General features: G+C 44.5%; 1 protein-coding gene across 3 annotated transcripts in view; it reads right to left on the minus strand.

Moving 5' to 3' along the window:
- GFOD2 (Gfo/Idh/MocA-like oxidoreductase domain containing 2) overlaps positions 1-22,156 on the minus strand; it is a 54,301-nt gene extending 32,145 nt beyond the window's left edge. Inside the window, exons 1-2 of one of the 3 annotated variants that reach the window (XM_084960107.1) lie at positions 21,905-22,156; positions 18,025-18,053 (exon numbers count right to left, since the gene is read on the minus strand). In XM_084960107.1, the coding sequence (XP_084816233.1) occupies positions 18,025-18,053; positions 21,905-22,134 (259 nt within the window). In that variant the 5' untranslated portion in view covers positions 22,135-22,156. Of the gene's footprint in view, positions 1-18,024; positions 18,054-21,509; positions 21,532-21,870 lie in introns of those variants that run through there. The other 2 variants (XM_021094103.2, XM_021094107.2) reach the window with 2 other exon arrangements.
- Positions 22,157-22,671: the final 515 nt, after the last annotated feature.

The raw sequence follows: 22,671 nt of genomic DNA on the forward strand, positions 1-22,671 counted from the left end.
ACGGCAGCACGAGGAGACAATAAAGTGCCAGAAGAGAATCTGGGGGGTGGGGAGTGGTGAAAGCACTACTCTCTCTATCTTGATTGTGGTGGTGATGACATGACCATACACTGTGTCAAAGCTCATGGAACTGTACGTTAGGAGCTCCAGTTATGGCACAGCGGACACGAATCCGACTAGGAACCATGAGGTTCCAGGTTCCATCCCTGGCCTTGCTCAGTAGGTTAAGGATCCGGTGTTGCCGTGAGCTGTAGTGTAGGTCGCAGAAGCGGCTTGGATCCCGAGTTGCTGTGGCTGTGGCATAGGAGCCAGCTGTAGCTCTGATTAGACCTCTAATCTGGGAACTTTCATATGCCACAGGTACGGCCCTAAAAAAGCAAAAAAAAAAAAAAAGAGGCAATCTCCATTGTCAAGTATACTTTTCTCTGCTTCCCACTTCTTCCTGCCTGAAGTGCAGACTCTGTGGTTGGACTTGTCACAGTCATCTGACCACCAGGAGGCAATCTGAGGATGGAACACAATTTACTGCAGATAGTGACACTGAGATGGTGAATGAGATGTCACCCGTGCCCTTAGGGAACTCCATTTCATCAACAAGACAGGCAGGTAGGCACACTTTTGTTATATGGTATGACAGGCAGAGCAATAGGAACCTGAGTGTGGTACAGAGTAGAGCACCACTAATTACATGGGCCACAGGTGTGTGCAAGCAGGAAAGACTTCCTGGAGATGACGTAACAGGTCTGAGTTGATCAGAGAGACAAGGGGTCATACAGCCTCTCCAACACAGCTAATGACAAGGCCCTCATTACATCGATGGTCACTTCTGTTCTCCTGGGGTCATTCTTTTTTTTTTTCTTCTTTTTTTTTTTTTTTCTTTTTAGGGCCACATCCGAGGCATATGGAGATTCCCAGGCTAGGGGTCAAATCGGAGCTGCAGCTGTTGGCCTACGCCACAGCCACAGCAATGTGGGATCCGAGCCGCATCTGCGACTTAGACCACAGCATATGGCAATGCCAGATCTTTTAACCCACTGAGCAAGGCCAGGGATCAAACCCGCATTCTCATGGATACTAGTCAAGTACATTATCACTGAGCCACAATGGGAACTGCTCCTGGGGCCATTTTAGTCAAAAAATTGTATTTTACATTGACTTGAGGTCCACTCTTACTTGACTTCCCTCCCACTGGTCTTATTTCGACACTGTGGAACCACCGTGATGTTTCTAATGAAACTCTCATGTTTCCTCTATGTTCCTAGGTTGTGATAGGTTGTTTGCAGACGGCCACAATAATTTCCTTCCTTGTTTTCATGCCATTGGGTCGTCAATACCTGCTACAGTGACTATAAACTTAGCCCTGTCCCTTGCTCTGGCCAGTGGGTCATTGGCAACATGACATGAGGGGTCTGAAAAGTATTTGTGTATTAAGGCTTGCTCTCTTGCTACTCATGGGATCTCTGGGACCGTCACCATGAGAACAAGTCTGTGTCAACCTGATAGATCATGAAAGACATGTGACCAAGTCAGCCCCACTGCCCCAGCTGACAATGAGTCAATTGTCAGTTATATGAGTGAGATCATTTCAGATCAAATCCAGTTCTAGCTGAGCTTATCCAGACCAGAAAAACCACCCAGCTCACCCTAAGAATCATGAGAAATAATGTTAGTTTTAAGCTACTGAGTTGTGAGGTTGGTTGTTATACAGCAAAAGCTAACTGATATACTCCTTTACAGGCCAAATTCTCCTAATTCCCTCAGACTGTCCTAATATTTTCTAACCTGCTGGCCAAGCTCTGGTTTGTCAATATCCCCACGAAATGGGACCACCAGAACAGAACACCATTATTCTGAGCCTACTCTGGCTTTCTTTGCCTTGAACATCACACTCCTATTAAACAACTTACATTCGTTTTAGAATTCAGACAGCCATGTCATCCTGACACATAGTAGGATTTTTCAAATGTCCTAATAAATATTCTATACCTGCAGAGTTAGGTTTTCAATTTTTTTTCTTTTTACAGCCACACCTATAGCATTTGGAAGTTCCTGGGCTAGGGGTCCAATTGGAGCTGCAGCTTCCAGCCTACGCCACAGCCAGGGCAATGCCGGATCTGAGTTGCATCAAAGCTTGCAGCAACACCAGATCCTTAATCCACTGAGTGACGCCAGGGATTGAACCCACATCCTCACAGACACTATGTCGGTGTCTTAACCCTGAGCCACAAAAGGAACTCCTCAAATTTTTAATTGTGGTAAAACACATATAACAGGAATTCCCACAGTGCAGCGTGGGTTAAGGATCCAGCATTGTGGCAGCATGGGTTCACTCCCCAGCCCAGCACAGAGGTTAAGGATCAAGTGTTGCTTTAGCTGTGGCATAGGTCACAGCTGTGGCTCAGATTCGAACCTTCGCTTCACCCAGGAACTTTCATATGCCACAGGCCAAAAAAGAAAAAAAAACACACATAAAATTTGTCATCCTAAACATTTTATGTTATTTCATTTTTATTTTTTGGCTGCCCCGAGGCATCTGGAGTTCCCAGGCCAGGGATCAAATCTAAGCCGCAACTGTGATCTATACTGCAGCTTTGGCAATGCCAGACCCTTTACCCGTTGCACAAGGCCAGGGATTGAACCCAAGCTGCCAGGGAGACAGTGCCAGGTTCTTAACCCACTATGCAGGGCTGGGGATTGAACCTGCATGCCAGCACTGCAATGACACTGTTGATCCCACTGCACCACAAAAAGAACTCCCTAACCATTTAAAAATGTACACTTCATGTACAGTTGCATGTAAATCAATGAAACTAGAAAACACTCTCACACCATGCACAAAAATAAATTCAAATGGCTTAAACACTTAAACATAAGACAAGACACCTTAAAACTCCTAGAAGAGAACACAGGCAAAACAGTCTCTGACAACGATCATACAAATGTTTTCTTAGGTCAGTCTCCCAAGGCAACAGACATACAAACAAAAATAAACCGACAGGACCTAATCAAACTTACAAGTTTTTGCACAGCAAAGCAAACCACTATGAAAAAAAAAAGTAAAGAAAAAAGTAAAGAAAACCTACAGAACGGGAAAAAAAAATAGTTTCAAATGATGCAAACAACAAGGGCTTAACCTCTAAAATATACAACTCAAATAAACAACCCAATCAAAAAAAATGGGCAGGAGTTCCCGTTGTGGCGCAGTGGTTAACGAATCCGACTAGGAACCATGAGGTTGCGGGTTCGGTCCCTGCCCTTGCTCAGTGGGTTAGGGATCTGGCGTTGCCGTGAACTGTGGTGTAGGTTGCAGACGCTGCTCGGATCCCGCGTTGCTGTGGCTCTGGCGTAGGCCGGTGGCTACAGCTCCGATTCGATCCCTAGCCTGGGAACCTCCATATGCCGTGGGAGCGGCCCAAGAAATAGCAACAACAACAACAACAACAACAATAACAACAACAACAAAAAAGACCAAAATAAATAAATAAATAAATAAATAAATAAATAAATAAAAATTAAAAAAAATAAAATAAAAAAAAAAGAAAAAGAAAAAAAAATGGACAGAAGACCTAAATAGACATTCCTCCAAAGAAGACATACGGAGATGGCCAGCAGGCACATGAAAAAATGCTCAATATCACTAATTATTAGAGAAATGCAAATCCAAACTACAATGAGGTGCCGGAGTTCCCGTCATGGCGCAGCGGTTAATGAATCCGACTAGGAACTATGAGGTTGCGGGTTCGATCCCTGGCCTTGCTCAGTGGGTTAAGGATCCAGGATCCGGTGTTGCCGTGAGCTGTGGTATAGGTTGCAGACGAGGCTCGGATCCCACGTTGCTGTGGCTCTGGTGTAGGCCGGTGGCTACAGCTCTGATTCGACCCCTAGCCTGGGAACCTCCATATGCCGCAGGAAGTGGCCCTAGAAAAGGCAAAAAGACAAAAGAAAAAAAAAAAAGCAAATTACAATGAGGTGCCATCTCTCATGGGTTAGAATGGCCATAATTAACAAATCTGCAAATAACAAACACTGGAGGGAGTGTGGAGAAAAGGGAAGCTTCCTACGCTATTGGTGAGAATGTAAATTGGTTGAACCACTATGGAAAACAGCATGGAGGAACCTCAGAAAACTAAACTACCATATGATCCAACAATCCTATGCCTGGGCATGTATGTTGACCAAACTACAATTCAAAAAGATACATATACTCCTATGTTCACAGCAGCACTCTTGACAATGGCCAAGACATAGAAACAATCTAAATGTCCATCAGCAAATGAAAGGATGAAGATGTGGTACATATATATACAATGGACGACTACTCAACCATAAAAAAGAATGAAATAATGCCATTTGCAGCAACATGGATACAACTAGAGATTCTCATACTATGTGAAATAATTAAGAAAGAGAAAGACAAATACCATAACACTTTTATGTGGAATCTAAAATATGGCACAGATGAACCTAACTACAAAACAGAAACAGATTCACAGCCATGGAGAACAGACTTGTGGCTGCCAAGGGGGGGAGGGAGTGGGATGGACTGGGAGTGTGCAGATAGTAGATGAAAATGATTACACTTAAAATGGATAAACAATGAGGTGCCACAAAGAAATATATCCAATCACTTGTGACAGAACATGACAGAATATGAGAAAAAGAATGTATATATATGTATGACTGGGTCACTCTGCTGTACAGCAGAAATTGACACAACATTGTAAATAACTATACTTAAAATGTTTTTTAATACTTAAATGTTTTTTTTTGTTGTTGTTGTTATTGCCATTTCTAGGGCTGCTCCTGCAGCATATGGAGGTTCCCAGGCTAGGGGTCAAATCAGAGCTGCAGCCACCAGCCTAAGTCAGAGCCACAGCAACTCGGGATTAGAGCCACAGCAACTCAGGATCAGAGCCACAGCAACTCAGGATCTGAGCCACAGCAACTCAGGATCTGAGCTGCGTCTGTGACCTACACCACAGCTCATGGCAATGCCGGATCCTTCACCCACTGAGCAAGGCCAGGGATAAAACCCTCAACCTCATGTTTTCTAGTCGGATTCATTAACCACTGAGCCACAACGGGAACTCCTATACTTTAAATTTAAAAAATAAAAATAAAAAAATAAAAATGCGCAGTTCAGTGGCATTAAGTACACTCACATTGTACAATCATCATCACAGTCCATGCACAGAACTCTTTTTACTTTGCAAAACTGAAACTTCAGGAGTTCCCGTCATGGCTCAGTGGTTAACGAATCCGACTAGGAACCATGAAGTTGCAGGTTCGATCCCTGGCCTTGCTCAGTGGGTTAAAGATCCGGCGTTGCCGTGAGCTGTGGTGTAGGTCATTCTTTGCCAAGGCTGGATAATAATCCACTGTATGTACATACCACATTTTGCTTATCCATTCATTTTTCCATGGATACTTGGGTAGCTTTCACATTTTAACCACTGTGAATAATGCTGCAATGAACATTAGCAATTGGTATGGGTGTACAAATTACTTTTTTTTGAACTAAAGTTCAGTACTTTTAGTTTTTCCTCTAATTAATTTCATTTCGTTTAATAGATCTTTTTGGATATTTCTTCACTATCCCTACCAGCTTTGTATCAGTTGCAAATTTGATTAGTAGGCTATGTATTAAATTCAAGCCAATAATAGTTACCATGCTTTTGAGTACATACTATATGTCAAAGTGCTTTAAACACATCATCTTATTTAACTATTAAAATGCTATTTAAGGAGTTCCCGTTGTGGCACAGCGGAAACGAATCTGACTAGGAACCATGAGTTGCAGGTCCGATCCCTGGCCTCGCTCAGTGGGTTAAGGATCCGGCATTGCCCTGAGCTGTAGGTCACAGACTCAGCTCGGATCTGGCATTGCTGTGCCTCTAGTGTACGCCAGCAGCTACAGCTCCAATTAGACCCCTAGCCTGGGAACCTTCACATGCAGTGGGTGTGGCCCTAAAAAGACAAAATACTGGAGTTCCCGTCGGGGCACAGTGGTTAACGAATCCGACTAGGAACCATGAGTTTTCGGGTTCGATCCCTGGCCTTGCTCAGTGGGTTAACAATCCGGCGCTGCCGTGAGCTGTGGTGTAGGTTGCAGACGCAGCTCAGATCCCGTGTTGCTATGGCTCTGGTGTAGGCCGGTGGCTACGGCTCCGATTAGACCCCTAGCCTGGGAATCTCCAAATGCTGCGGAAGCGGCCCTAGATAAGGCAAAAAGACAAAAAAAAAAAAAAAAGAAAAAAGAAAAAAAAAGACAAAATACTATTTAAGTTATTTAGCTATTAAAATACCCCCAGACAGGTACTATCATAATACTATTATTATTATTCTTATAATTCTTGGTTTTTTTAGGGACATTCCCAGCCTAGGGGTTGAATTGGAGCTGTAGCTGCTGGCTTACACCACAGCCATGGCAACACAGGATCTAAGCTGCATCTGCAACCTACCTCACAGCTCATGCAACACCGGACCCTGAACCCTCCAAGTGAGGCCTGGGATTGAACCTGCATCTTCATGGATACTAGTCGGGTTTGTTACTGCTAAACCACAACGAGAACTCCCCAGCTTGTATGAATCTTAAAAATATTTAATTGAGTGAAAGATACTGGGCACACATACACCAAAAAACTCCTACTCTGGGCCAGGAACTTCCACATGCCATGGGTGCAGCAAAAAAAGAAAAAACAAGTAAATACATTAAAAAAACAAAAAACAAAAAACCAACCTCATACTGTAGGATTCCATCTATTTGAAGTGTAGGAACAGACAAATCTTACGTATTAGTGACAGTAGTTAGAAGGTGGTAGGGATGGTGGCTCAAGGAAGGAAATGACTGGAAAGGGGTACAAGGAAATAAGTGATAATGGAAACGTTCTATGCCTTGGGTTGCATTATGGTTACCTGGGGACACATTTGTCACAACTCATCACATTGAATACCTAAGATATGTGCATTTAATTGCATGTAAATTATACAATTTTTTTTTTCTTTTTAGGGCTGCACTCATGGCACATAGAAGTTCCCAAGCTAGGAGTTGGATCAAAGCTGCAGCTGCCGGCCTATACCACAGCCACAGCAACGCAGGACTGGAGCTGCACCTGCGACCTACACACAGTTCACGGCAACCCCAGATTCTTAACCCACTGAGAGGGGCTGGGGTCAGGGAAACTAGTTGGGTTCTTTACAGCTGAGCCACAACGGGAGCGCCATACACGTCAATTTTGAATCACCATAAGTTGTGTCTGAAGGTACAGAAGAACCTAGTTACACCTTGTAGATTTATGTCTATAATCAAACTAAATGGACATGTGTGATTTTAAAGTTTCATTCCTTTAAAACAAAACAAAGACTTGTAAGCATACTTTTGGTACCAGTACAGGTGGCTCTCTTTATCTGCAGGTTATGCATCCTCAGATTTGACCAATCATGGATTGAAAATATTAAAAAAAGAGAAAAAAGAAAAAAACAGAAGTAGACCATGGACAGGGAGAACAGACTTGGTTTGCTGGGAAGAGAGGGGAGGAAGTGGGATGGATTGGGAGTTTGGGGTTGGTAGATGCAAACTATGACATTTAGAATGGATAAGCATGGGGTCCTACTGTGCAATACAGGGAACTATGTCCAGTCTCTTGGGGGACAACATGATGGAAGATGGCATGAGAAAAAGAATGTATATGTATGTATGACTGGGTCACTATGCTATACAGCAGAGATTGACACAGCACTTCAAATAAATAAACTATATTGTAATAAAAAATTTTAATTTTAAAAAAGAAGTTCCCTGGTGGCTTGAGGGTTAAGGATCTGGTGTCGCCACTGCTGTGGCTCTGGTTACAGCTGTGGCAAGGGCTCCATCCTTGGCCCAGGAACATGCCAAGGAGCAAACAAAACAAAAAATTCTGCATGCCAAAGGAGCAAACAAAACAAAAAAAACACACCAGAATGTTTCAAAAAGCAACACTTCAATTTTCTGCACAGCAGTTAACTATTTGCCTAGCTTCACATTGTATTTACAACAATTTACATAGCATTCACATTGTTTTCGGTACTACAAGTAATCTAGAGATCATTTAAGGTATACGAAAGGATATGTGTATGTTATATGCCATTTTATATAAGGGACTTGAGTATTTGTGGGTTTTGGAATCTGTAGGGGTCCTGGAACCATTCCCACCCTCCAAGCCTGCAGACAGGAAGAGAGACAGTGGCTGAAACCAAGCTAAGCCCAATGATCTAATAAGTCTTGACACTGCTGAGGATCCCTAGCCATCAGCACACTGGGCGGGCTGCTGAGTGCAGGTGTTGGGCAAGTCCTCACACTCACAAAGAACTCATACTAAACACAGGGCTCAAAAAGGAGTTCTCCTGTATCAGTATCCTTATCCCTGGAGGCAAGCAAAGGTAATGGTGGCTGTAAGTGAGAAACGAGGTGTAACAGTTTGTGGTTGTAGCTATACAGGTTGGGCAATAAGGGCTGGCACACTACAAGGGTAGGAAGCCCTAGCTCAGTGCCCACCCGAGACTACACTCCAGAACCAGCCCACACCTGGAGTTCCCCAGCAGAAGCATCTGTAGGGTACTCCAAGAGAGACTTTGCCGCAGGCCTCTCAGACACATTCCAAAGGGCCAGGGTCAAGCGGCTTGTCTGGGAATTAGATTTTCCTGTGGATGCATTTATTTTCAGTAATTGTATCTTAATATAAAACATGCTAAAATAAAGTACTGTATGTAGTTAGAAATAGGTTTATTTTCCCACTGTTGGTTTCATCCTACCACCCCTGCCAGAACGCATGCTCCTTGAGGAAAGGGAATTTTTTTGTCTATTTTGTTCAATGCTGTACCCTCAAGTTCCTAAAACAAGGCTTGATATATAGTAGGTGCTCCATAAACACTTGTTGAGAAGATGAAAGATTGCAGACCTTGCTTCTGCATGGTCAATTAATCAGTAAACCAAGACATACCTCATACTGAATTCATCAAAACTGTACACAAATCTGTACGGTCTTGGGATGTGTTCTCAAATGTAATAAAGACAGTACTTGTGTTGCTAACGAAATAGTTTGTGGGAGAATCTGGTTTAATGATTTAGGAAAGAAAGCACTGTATAATAACAGAATAGCTCTGCCTGCCAACTGGAATTAGGTAAATGAGCTGATGCTCTCAATCTTAAACTACAACTTGACCTGCCAAGAGGGAGAGGGTACCCTCACAGAACTATCTCTTCAACTGATAGGGATGGAGTAGGCACAGGTTGTTGTAGAAGTCCCAAAAGGGATCAAAGATAAAGAGGGAAACCTGGGGGATACTGGGAGACCACTGTAAATTCAAGAAAGCCATCAGAACCAGGCAGGCTTGCTAGACTAGTGGAGGTAAGAGAATTGCCTCAGGTCACTGGGTGGGGGAGTGGGATGAGGCCTGCATTCAGATTCAGACCAAGGGCAAGAGTTTGAAGACCACCCTGCAGCTGATATGAATACACAGTTTACCAGATAGTAAGGAGCTACTACTCCCAGAAAGGAAGAGGCTGGCCTTTCTAACCCCTACTCCCCTTGAATGATAAAACTGTGGCCCACCAGATGCTCAGGCAGAGCTTCCTTGCCTGCCCACTTGCATCTCTCATAAGCATCCTATCCTAATAAATCTGTTTCTGGCCTATCACTTTGTCTCTTGCTGAATTCCTTCTGCAAGATTCAGGCATAAAGAACCTGAACCTTGGGAGTTCCCGTCGTGGCGCAGTGGTTAACGAATCTGACTAGGAACCATGAGGTTGCGGGTTCGGTCCCTGCCCTTGCTCAGTGGGTTAATGATCCGGCGTTGCCGTGAGCTGTGGTGTAGGTTGCAGACTCGGCTCGGATCCCGCGTTGCTGTGGCTCTGGTGTAGGCCGGTGGCTACAGCTCCGATTCAACCCCTAGCCTGGGAACCTCCATATGCCGCAGGAGCGGCCCAAGAAATAGCAACAACAACAACAACAACAACAACAACAAAAAGACAAAAAAGACCAAAGAAAAAAAAAAAAAGAACCTGAACCTTAAAGAGTCCAGACACAGGGTGAGCAATTCTAATTTAAAACCGTGGGTTCAAGTCCCAATCTGGTTTTGGCTGGGTTCAAGTTCTGGCACATGGGTTGAAGTCCCAATCTGCGTTCTGGCGAGGTTCAGGCTGTTAGTGCTGCCACTTTCACAACTACTACCCCTCCTCCACATGACATGACTCATGCTTATCAGTCAGCTCAGTCCCCTTTGTAGTCAAGTTTCCTCCCTCTAACAGGACATCGAGCCTCACAGGACCACAATGACCCAGCACTTAGGAGCTATGTTCAGTCAAATGCCAACAGACAAAAGTGAAGGGAAAGCAAGTGATAGTAGACTCAAACAAGTGATAGTAATTCAAACCTAATTTTTTTTTGTCTTGGGGTCCAACTGGAGCTGCAGCCGCCAGCCTACACCACAGCCACAGCAACAAGAAATCTGAGCTGCTCCTGCAACCTACACCACAGCTCAGAAATGCCAAATCCTTAACCCAGTGAGAGAGGCCAGGGATCGAACCTGTGTCCTTATGGATACGAGTCAGATTCATTAACTGATGAGCCATGACAGAAACTCCAAACCTGACCAGTTCTTAAGGAACCACTCTGGGAATTTCCCTGGTGGCCCAGCGGGTTAAGGATCCAGCGTTGTTCACTACTGTGACTAGGGCTCAATTCCTGGCCTGGGTACTTTGGCATGCCACAGGTGCAGCCAAAAACAAACAAAAAAATTCAAAACACACTCTGGCTGCAGAGAAGCATTCCTGCCTCCACAGCCAGTCCATCACTACGTTCCATCCACCAGACACCCTAACACCCCTTGAATTCATACACTGTTCTGGTTCCCTGAACATACATCCTACCATTTTCTGGGTCCTAACCATTTCCTTCCCCAGCCTCTACCTGGCCCTAGGATGAAGCCCAAATTCCCTGATGAGCTCTCCCCAAGTGTGGGTTGGACCCTTCCCCACCTCTCTCCCCTTTACATTGCACTTAGCATGCTAGCAGCTACCAAATCTCACTCCTTCAGTCCTGCTCTGCAATTCTGGCCCAGACTGTTTGCTCTGCCTGGAACAGTCTTTTCTTTTTCTTATTTCCTCAGCCTAACTCCTTGTCAAGTCTATTGGGTCTCCACTTAAACACTACTTCTTCAGAGAGGCTGTGCCTGAGCTTCAGCTTTCACAGTGCCTGTCACACTTCACTGGGATCTATCATGATATCAAGAAGTTGCTTATTACACACACTGCTGGCACCAGGACAGAGCAGTGTCTGACACTGAGTAGGTGCTAAGTAATGACTGAAGAATGAGCATACGAATGAGTAAGTGGGAGAATGGATGAATTAAGAAGTCAGGCCAAAGCCTGTGTGGCAGTTCCACTGACTAGAAGGCAATAACTTTTCCTGTGCAAGCTCTTCTTTTTCTTCCTATTTTAACTGTTTTTCTTTCTTTCCTTTTTTTTTTTTTTTTTTTTTGGTCTTTTTCATGGCTGCTCCCAAAGCATAAGGAGGTTCCCAGGCTAGGGGTCAAATGAGAGTAGTAACTCCTGGCCTATGCCAAAGCCAAAGCAACACAGGATCTGAGCTGCATCTGGGACCTACACTACAGATCACAGCAATGCCGGATCCTTAACCCACTGATTGAGGCCAGTTTCAAACCTGTGTCCTCATGAATGCTAGTCAGATTCGTTTCTGCTGAGCCATAATGGGAACTCTCTTCCTATTTTAAGTAAAATATGTTTTAAATCCTTAGAGCATAAGCTTCTTTGAATGATGCTCCAGAATTGATATGTGGAACATCACCCTAGGAGGGGGGTGCCACGACGTAACATCCATCTAGCAGCAAAGGGATCTATGACATAAGAGTATGATTTTTTTTTGAATGGCCCCACCTGTGGCATATGTAGGTTCCCAGGCTAGGGATCAAATCAGAGCTACAGCTGCTGGCCTATACCACAGCCACAGCAACTCTGGATCTGAGCCACGTCTGCGACCTACACCACAGGTTATAGCAAAGCCAGATCCCTGACCCACTGAGCGGGGCCAGGGATCAAACCTGTGTCCTCACGGATACTCGTCAGGTTCGTTTCTACTGTGCCACAACAGAAGCTCCAGAGCACAATTCTTGAGCATGGTAAAGGAGATAAAATGTGAAGGTCAATTTGAAGTCTAATCCTCATTTTGCAAAACTCAGGAAACTTGCGGAAATAAGTAGCCTTCCATGTGGCCTTCAACATCAGTCATGCACCAAGAATTAATCAGGAAGGCGTGTCTGACTGTCCTCAGCCCTTCTTTGGGCTTTCTAACACCTGGAATGGAACCACTGCGGTATACAGGCTGTCATCACCTGGAGCACAGAGGTGGACCCAAAGAGGAAAGACAACCACACCTCACCATAGGAGCCTGAGCAGGAGCCGGGGGAAGTATACAGCTTGAGGTCTTAACTGCATGTTGGTAGCAGAGGGACTACCCACAGCACAGTTGCAGCTCCTCATGAACCAACTTGCACTCACAGTCTGGAAGGATAACACAATGCTTTCTGCAGGGCTGCTTTCAGAAAGACACTACACTTGACCTACACTTACATTTCCACTGAAAAATAAAAGCCAAACTAAACAGGTATTGAGTTTTACAAATGAGTTGTGACAAATTCTTTGGCCCCTGGGTTTCAAAGACCCAGAGGCTCAGAGTTTCTGTGTGATTCCAGGGGTTAAGGACCCCAAGTTTTCATTGCTATGACTCAGGTTCGATCCCTGGCCCAGGAACTTCTGCATGCCTCAGGTGCAGCCAAAAATTAAAATTAAAAACAAAACAAGGAGTTCCTGTTGTGACTCAGCAGTAATGAACCCAACTAGGATCCAGGAGGATGCGGGTTCGATCCTTAGCCTCACTCACTGGGTGAAGGATCCCACCTTGCTGTGGCTGTGGCGTAGGCCAGCAGCTATAGCTCCAATCTGACCCCTAGCTGGGAACTTCCATATGCTGAGGGTGTGGCTGTAAAAAGACAGACAAACAAACAACAAAAAAACAAAGATCCAGAGGCTCTTTGGGGAAGGTTTTATTCTCCTATGATTTGTTGTTTAAGTGTCTTACAGTGACTCAATGACATAGAAATTGCTGCCTTCTCCTTGACAGCAAAAACACAAATAGGACAAAGGAAAGAAATGCTATTCCCTGGTCCCTACAAGCTGACATGCAGGTAAACTGTTAGCCAGCCACCACAGAAGGAGAGAGCATACCCTCCCTAGCCAAAGATGCCAGTTCCCCATCTCCCCGCCCCCTTCCACACAGTGTCCTAAGAAGGACACTAATGAAAAGCCTAATGACCTGTCTAATGAGGCATAACTACCCAATATACAAAGGGTCAACTAAATCAGGTCATAAAGGAAGAGTAAATTTAAAACCCACAGAGGTATCTGGATCACTATTAGTTCTAAAAGTTAGTTTCAGCTGATGATTAAAGTAGGAAAAGTTACTTATCTACCAGGTACATTAACTGTTTACAGTTTTTGAAAGTCAGGCAATGACAAGATTATTTTTTTCTAAGATTGCCTTAAGAGTGAGTTTTAGATGGACATCAACCTGAAAATTCCATCCTCACATTCTTAACTGGTTCCATTTCTAAGTGTCTACTGGGAATCCCACCTGAGCCACCTACCAGCTTCTCCCAACCCAAATTCATCCTTCCTCTCCTCCTCCTGTGCTCCCTTCACCCCATTCAATGGCATAATATCCAGTCACCAAAGTCCTTTCCCCATTTATTCTCTAACATTCGTAAGGGCAACAGTGAGTCAGCCATTATGCCAGAAGCTGGTGCTCAGAGCAGTGATCCAGACAGGTCAGGTCCCTGGAGCTTAGTTTCCATTTCTTGCCACACCCATAGCTGAATACCAAGCACTGATTTGACACAGGAACACAATGAGCGGCAGGCTGTGATAAAGCTGCCTTTGCCTTTATTTATTTATTTATTTATTTTTAATTTTTGGCCGCACCCACAGCATATGGAAGTTCCCAGGCCAGAGAGTCAATGTGATCTGCAGCTGTGACCTATGCTGCAACTGCAACAATGCCAGACCTTTTAACCCACTGTGCCAGGCTGGGAATTGAACTCAAATCTCCACAATGACCCAAGCCGCTGCAGTTGGATTCTCTTTTTTTTTTCCTCTTCTTCTTAGGGCTACACCCACAGCATGTGGAAGTTCTCAGGCTAGGGGTCAAATCAGAGCTGAAGCTACCAGCTTAGGCCACAGCCACAGCAACATAAGATCCGAGCCGTGTCTTGGACCTATACCACCACTCACCGCAAGGCCCGACACTTAACCCACTGAGTGAGCCCAGGGATCAAACCTGCATCCTCATGGACACTGGTCTGGTTTGTTACTGCTGAGCCACAATGGGAACATCTGCAATCGGATTCTTAACCCACTGCACCACAGCAGGAACTCCTGCCTTTGCCTTTAAATCACTGAGGTAAAGCACACTTGGCTGAGGTATGTAACTAACCATAGAGAGAGGTGTACTATGTACTTTGGTTTTACCTGTGGTCCCAAGAAGAAGAGATGAGTTTTTAATTATAACGAGAAAATATTTTTCAATGTGCAAACCTAATTTACTAAAGTTTTGTGTTTTCCACCTTCCATATGGATACAAGTATTCTGTTGCCATGAAAACAGCTATTTCTACAGTAGCAAGAGACACTTTGGAGAGTCACCTGTCTTCCTTTTGATCTCAGGTGTAGGACAATCTGAGGGCAACCCCAGAGCACAGCAACCCTGACTGGTGTTCTCTAACTTTGTTACATGGCCTCTGGTCACCAAGAAGGTTAAGCGGTTCACCAGTGACTGGAAATGCCTGGCGCCCTTCACAAACATCTCCTACTTGTGTGCAGAAAACTGCTAACCAACTAGGCCCAGATCATGCTCAGCTGTGATTTAATAATCTTCTAGCTGTTAAATGTAAGGGGTAAAATAATCTCATTTCAGGACAGTCTTCACCATACCACCCTCTTTTTCCTGTTTTCCTTTTGGTTATTGTGTAATGAAGGAGGCTGGTTATAAAATATAGTATGTCTATGGGAGATGCTTACCTGAAAATAGCCATTCATTTTAGTTTTTTTGTTTGTTTTTTGTTTTTATGGCGGCACCTGTGGTATATGGAGGTTCCCAGGCCAGGGGTCCAATTGGAGCTGTAGCCACCTGCCTACGCCACAGCCACAGCAACGCAGGATCCGAGCTGCGTCTTCGACCTACACCACAGCACATGGCAACACCAGATCCTTAACCCACTGAGCAAGGCCAGGGATTGAACCTGCAACCTTATGGTTCCTAGTCAGATTCATTTCCACTGCGCCATAATGGGAACTCCCATTTTAGTATTTTCTGATTATTGTTCAAATGATGCTCAATGTCTTGTTTCACTATTGAGACTCTAAGCTCTTTCAGGACTAAGATTGTGTATTAAGGAAATAACAGGTCTCTAAAACTTAACACTTCAAGGTATTTTGGTGACATTCCTATAAAAATTTAGAAATACAAAGGCGTTTAAATGTTCTCTGGACTGCAATCTTAGCAAATCAGGGATATTACGCAGTGAAGGAAGCAAAAATAAAAATAATAATTTTAAAAGAATAAACACCACATCAGAAGCAAGACCTGGGCTGGGGGAACCAAACAGCCATTTGAGCACAATGATCTAGTTTTGAAAATAAGATCAGATAAGAAATGCTATGTCCAATCGCCCCCCCCACCTCCACCCCCCCACTTCAAAAAATAAGCTAACTGCGCTTGCCTAGTGGCTCAGCAGGTTAAACATCCTGCGTTGTCACTGCTGTGGCACGGGTTTGATTCCTGGCCCCTATGTCCCCTTAGGCCCTGGCACAGGAATATGGATGCAATGGCTGAAAAGTAACAGGAAGTACCACTGATCTCTCTACCATCCCCCATCTCTCTGACAATGAGAGGATGCTTGGATGACAAATAACACATCTCACAGGGCCACTCCCAGAAAGGCCGCCTCAGAGACAACCATTTCCTAGCAGGAACCACCACTGAGCAGCAGAAACCATTAACCACGTAGAACATCCTGTAATGCTTTGGGATGCTGTGATAGAGAACCTAACAGTCAAAACTATTCCTCAACAAGCACCAAAAGCAAGAGCAGCATAAGATCTGTACAGTCACCTTTCAAATATATACATGTAAACTCATTATTATAGGTAACTGAATTACAGTTTGGTGTACAAAATCTGAGATAGGAAACATCAATGCTGCCCCGTCCCGGTCACCATTCTTCCTCCACCACTTTCACTACAGTCATAGAGCTAGAAGGGGTGAATGCCCAAGAGAGAAAACAAGCTCAGTATCACTTTTTTTTTTTTTTTTTTGTCTTTTTAGGGCCGCACTCGCGGCATATGGACGTTCCCAGGCTAGGGGTCAAATCCCAGCTGTAGCTGCTGGCCTACACCACAGCCACAGCAACTCAGGATCTAAGCAGTGTCTACGATCTACACCACAGCTCATGGCAACACCAGGTCCTGAACCCACTGAGTGAGGCCAGGGATCAAACCTGAAACCTGGATACTAGTCAGGTTCACTATCACTGAGCCACGACGAGAACTCCCTCAGTATCTTTCCCTATACAGTTGAGAAATTTTTTTTTTTTTTGACCGTGACATGTGTAAGTTCCTGGGCCAGGGATTAGAACCAAGCCACAGCAGCAACCCGAGCCATTGCAGTGACAATGCCAAATCCTTAACCTGTTGCGCCACAAGGGAACACCATATTGAGAAACTTTTAGGAGGTTTTTTTTTTTTTTTAAATCTTTACTCATTATAGAAAATTACTGTGTTCTTATTTATTTATTTTGGTCCTTTTAGGGCCACACTCACAGCATATGGAGATTACCAGGCTAGGGGTCAAATCGGAGCTGTAGTCGCTGGCCTACGCCACAGTCACAGCAACGCCAGATCCTTAACCCAGAGTAAGGCCAGTAACCTCCGTCCTCAGGGTTACTAGTCAGATTTGTTTCTGCTGAGCCACGACAGGAACCCCTACTGTGTGCTCTTCTTAGTTATGTTCCTTTTTGCTAAGTTTTTATATTTGTTTGATGTACTTGTGATCAAACTGTGTTCACAACTTTGTGTCCTAATTTTCTCACTTACAATTTTGACATAAGTACTTATGTTATCAGACAGCTTTTAAGGGCTAGGTGGTATTTTACTGACTATATGAACCAGCTTTTCCTTTCTCTAGTGTTAGACATTTATATTATTTTCAAATTGTTTTCTGTTATAAATTCTACAGGTTAAGAAATCATGGTCCAGAAATTACATGATTTGCCTAATGTTGTTATTCTAAGCAAAATATAACTGTAGAAGTAAATAATAAAGATTTTGAGTTGTAAAATGACATGGTAAATCTTCAAGCCAAGTAGCAGTGTTTCCAGTTCTATTTTAGGGTTATCTATTCTCATGAGAAACTGAGAGCTGACAGTTTGAGAGGAGCACAGTTGTCCCAGGCCAGAACGGAAGTCTGTGCTCAGCACTTAGCTCTCATCCCTCAAAGCCTTCATTTCTAATCTTTCTCAGCAGAAGACCAATGGGAACCCTTACAGAAGAAGCTTCTGGGAATTGCTCTGAGAGGTGGGAGGGAGAGCGAGCTAATACCACAGCAATTCCTGGTGATCCTGGGTCCCAAAAAGCGTGGCATTTTGTTACTGGCAACCTTGAAAACTGACAATACCTAGGACAAAGGCATTACTTGCAACTCCTTTCTAAGAGCAGGAACTAAAGAACAAGTGTTAAGGACAGGGTTTGAGTATATTTAAGTAATGCAGGAATATACACATCTCTTCTTTTTTTTTTAGGGTCGGCCGCACCTGCCACATGTGGCAGTTTCCATGCCAGGAGTTGAATTGGAGCTGCAGCTGCCAGCTTATACCACAGCTTGCAGCAATGGCAATGCCAGATCCTTAACCCACTGAGTGAGGCCAGGGATCGAGCCTGTACCCTCGTGGACACTAGTTGGGTTCTTAACCTGCTAGGCCACAAAGGGAACTCCCATCTCTTCCTTCCTAATGTTTAATCCAAGTGTTCATTCCCATTATCAAGAAATAGAAATATTTACTCCATTTCTCATTTCCTTTGTTTGGGTTTAAAGGGATGGTACTTTAATGAGCTCATTCCTGACCTAATGGCTATTTCATAAGTGAATGTTAGTGTGCTGGGAAGTCTTACTGTTTCCATGTGTTGTTGTTTTGTTTTAGTTTTATTTTTTATTTTTTTGGCCATGCCTGTGGCATGTGGAAGTTCCTGGACCAGGAATTGAACCCGCACTACAGAAGTGAATCAAGCCACTGCAGTGACAACACCAGATCCTTAAGCCACTGCACCACAAGAGAACTCTTATGTTTTTCACTATCTTTTATCATTCTGATTTTCGTGAGCCCAAGCTTATTTCGATTATCTTTCATTCCCCACTTTTTAAAAAACCTGACATCTAAATTTTCAAGTAATTTGGACTGTGAGGCTCCCTTGAGGTTTAATAATACAAAGGTGCTTTTTTTTGTATGTAAGAAAAATAATGTCCTATTACTATACCGTATACAAATTCTCAAAAGCAGCAAAATCTCCAACATTTTTCTAGACACTATGCAATTCCAATAGTGGATTTATCCTAAAACTGAATCTCCTATTGTAAATGCACATGAGTGACTTGTTAAGCATCAAAAGGTCTCTTCTCCTGCTTCCAAGTTACTGCTCTCCCATTCCCGTGTTTTCTTTCTTTCTTTCTTTCTTTCTTTCTTTCTCTTTCTTTCTTTCTTTCGTTCCTTCCTTCCTTCCTTCCTTCTTTCTTTCTCTTTTATTACTTAATGAATTTATCACATGCATTCCTGTGTTTTCTGAACACCAACTCTGTATTTACAACTTCCCAGGTCAGACTGCATTGTGTCCCTACCTCATTTCCCCCCTTATTGTATAACTAGAAAATCAGTTCAGTGAAAGTAAATCCTGTTGGCATTACTGGTTTATCTGGTAAGTTGGCCTATTAAACACTGTTGATTACTTTATTATAGACCAGATCTGATAACTGCCCTCAGCTACCCCAGAAAACAGAATGGATGCTGATTATTTGTCAAAGATTTCATTGCCATAGCAACGAAGAAACACTCTGAGAATGTGTATGCTCATCTTTCTCCTTTGAAAACAAACATCTTTCTGATTATAGGAGTTAAAATAATGCACACAAATCCATGGGGGCACACTTAACCACATTTAAGGAGTATCTTTTCCAAATGCTCATTCAAGGAGGTATTTACACTGACACTGAAAGCACCCTCCCACCTCTATCCAGCTCCACACAGGGTAATTGCTCCCTTCAGTCTACTTTGATTTTGGCCTCCTGTCTGTCTTCTACCTGGGCCAAGACTAAAACAATGAGGGTTTCGGACTTCCCATCGTGGCACAGTGGTTAACGAACCCGACTAGAGACCATGAGGTTGCTGGTTCGATCCCTGGCCTTGCTCAGTGGGTTAAGGATCCGGCGTTGCGTGAGCTCTGGTATAGGTTGCAGACGCGGCTCGGATCCCGAGTTGCTGTGGCTCTGGTGTAGGCCAGCAGCTACAGCTCCGATTAGACCCCTAGCCTAGGAACCTCCATATGCCTCGGGTGCAGCCCTAGAAAAGACAAACAACAACAGCAACAACAACATATAAAGTAATGAGGGTTTCTACACAGAATACAATGATTTTCATAAAGCTTTTCTGATAGGATTTGGTTAACAGTGCCAATGTTCCCCACAGATACACCCTTCTGATAATACCTCATTATCTCTTAAAGCATTCATACAAGTATTTCCAGAGATGGAAGAAAAGTCAATAGAAGGCACAGCTGTAATATCCATAGTTAGGGTCCAGCATTGATTTACGAAAAAAGGAAGAACAAAGCTTTCTTCCTTAAACTAATTTGACCTATTAACATCATCATACTTTCAATGCATCTCCTTTTATAACTGACAGGGAAAAAAACCCCCACCCTGTTGCAAAGTCAGATACACAGTGAAAATTAGGGTTTTTTTTGGGGGGGGGGGGTTGTCTTTTTTAAGGCTGCACCCGTGGCCTATGGAAGTTCCCAAGCTAGGGGTTGAACCAGAGATGCAGCTGCTGGCCTATGCCAGAGCCACGGCAACGCCAGATCGCAGCTACACCTGTGACCTACACCATAGCTCGTGGTAATGCCGGACCCTTAACCCAGTGAGTGAGGCCAGGGATCGAACCCACGTCCTCATGGATTCTTAACCTGCTGACCCACAACAGGAACTGCATGAAAATTAGTTTTATCAAGCTATCAGCAAATTGACTTTGCTGATTAGATTCAGGTACCATCTTTTAAAAATCACATACTTCTTTCCCCCATATGACAAATCTTTGTCTTGTGAGGGGTATTTTATTCTCCATTGCTAATCTTAGTACTAGCTGGTTCTAGTATTACTATAGAAATCACATATTTGAATTTTTCTAGCAAATAAAAATAACAGATCAGATCCAAACCAATCACTTCACAGAAAAAGTAGACCAGGTGGTAAGAGAAAGCCTCTCACCACAGAATCTTTGCTGTGAAATGGGGGGAGGGGGGTCCACCAATAGAACTGTCTGCTGAAAATTTTCACCTCGTGGTCCAGATAGATTCTCTAAACTCCTAGTCCAAAAGCAGTAACTATTTTACATTTTCCGTAAACTCTTGTTCCCTGGTGTGGCTTTTCAGAAGGAAATAAGTTTCCTTCTAAAACAAGAATATACCTAGATTCCCTGACTACCATCTTCTTCGTATCTCTTTGTATCAAAATAATGCATTAGGTGTCTTTTCTAATTTAAACAGCTGTTCCCTTCAACTGAAGGGTCACAGAATCAGGGCTTTTCTCAGACTTCTGTGCCCTGAAGCTTACAAAGGTCCTCTGTGCCCTGCCCCACCAGATTCTGGATATTCAAAGGCCACCGACTTCCTTCCTCATGTATCCTTCCCTCAGCATGACCCTATGGGTACAATGACTATAAATAAGGATTATAACCTTTCTTGGTGTCAATCCAAGGCAGCCTTAAACTTTTCTGTTCCGGTCTTGTGCTTTAGATTCTTCCCTAAACTCTCACACAACTTTTCACAAGTCCTGATGTCCTGGACCCTTCTAAGTTCCTCACCATTCGTGTGATAATACCTTGAGAGGAATACCTCACCTCACCTTTTGTCTCCACAGCCATCTGCTTCCTACCTGAGCTTCAAAGGTAGCCAGGCCCAGGGAGATCTGGCCAGCGGACACTCGGGGACTGGAAGAACCATCTGCACCTTTCAGAGTGTCGTTTCTCCCATCTGCCACCTGAACACTTTCCGTAAATAATGACTGATCTCCCACAAAGTACCAGCTCACTGGGAAAGACGAGGGACCAGTTACCCCACGAGTTCTTTGTCTCAAGTTCCCATACCTCACATCCTTATCCACGAAGCGTTGGTCCTCACACAGGTAGGGGGTCTGCTCCGCACAGGGCGGTGGAGCCTAGGTTTTCGCGTCCAGTAAAGGGATGGGTTATGGCCAAGGTCCTTCCAGGAACCCAAATTCTACAATTCTACGACCAAACTTGCAGGTCATATTTCCGAGGTGGGACGACGAAATCTGGGGCGACCCCCGAGCCTGCGCTGACAGTTAGAACGGCCCCCTCCCACCCCAGCTTAGCTCATCCCCTCCTCCGACCTCGGGCGCCGGTCCGTGGAGGAGGCCCGGCCGGCGCCCGCTTGCCTCCGCGCCATGCCCGTCATCCTTACCCGCCCTCACGGGCCGCCTCTCACCTGGCACGCTGGCATCCCCCGCCCAGGGCTACACCGGAGACCACGGGTCCGGACAGGTCTCAGCGGCCACCCGCCTTCCGTAAGGGAGGCAGGGGCGGACGCACCAGCCCCGAAAACTAGCTCGCAGCCACCGGGAACGCGCCGCCCGGTTTCTAAGGAACCGGGGTCTTTGGAAAAGGAGGGGCGGGACGGCGGGAGGTCTGCGCATGCTCCCTGACGGTAGTGGACCAGCGCTGGGAGGGGCCGGAGCCGGGAGCTGCGCATGCTCGCTGATCGGGGGCGGAGGTTAAGCAGTCTGGCTAGAAGCCCTGGTCATTCATTTCCGGCGGTGGAGGCGAGGAGCGAGCGGTTTTCCAACTTAGGCTGTAGGTCGAAACTGGCACAGATCTGATCCCTAGCCTAGAAACTCCGTATGCAATGGGGTGGCCTTGATTGTGGGCCTTGATTTTCCCAGAATGAAGGAAGGTCTCCTGCTGAATAACAATTTATCTTTGCAGAAAGGCAGTTCTCTCAAACTTGCCGGACTTCCTGGCTTTCTGATTCTAATGACTCGTTTTTCCGTGCTTGGGCTCCCTTTCTGGATGTTTTTTGGTTGTTCCTTAACAATGTCAAGTGTTTTTCAAGACTGTAACTTCGGTCTCTCTGATCTCTTTACCGAACCCAAGTATATATACCACTTTGTAACGAGACTACCGTTTCACCAGACTGTCCGATATAAGAATGAAACGAACCTGTAAACCTTGGTGCAAAACAGGTGATGTTGAAAATGTGGGATTAGGGGTTATTTCTGCATGGGGAGAC

This window comes from Sus scrofa, chromosome 6 (genome assembly GCF_054392235.1).
Source record: "Sus scrofa isolate SSC_HxYL_T2T_F1_AM1 chromosome 6, Sscrofa_HxYL_maternal_Yorkshire_Landrace_v2.0, whole genome shotgun sequence".
NCBI classification, from domain to species: Eukaryota; Metazoa; Chordata; class Mammalia; order Artiodactyla; family Suidae; genus Sus; species Sus scrofa.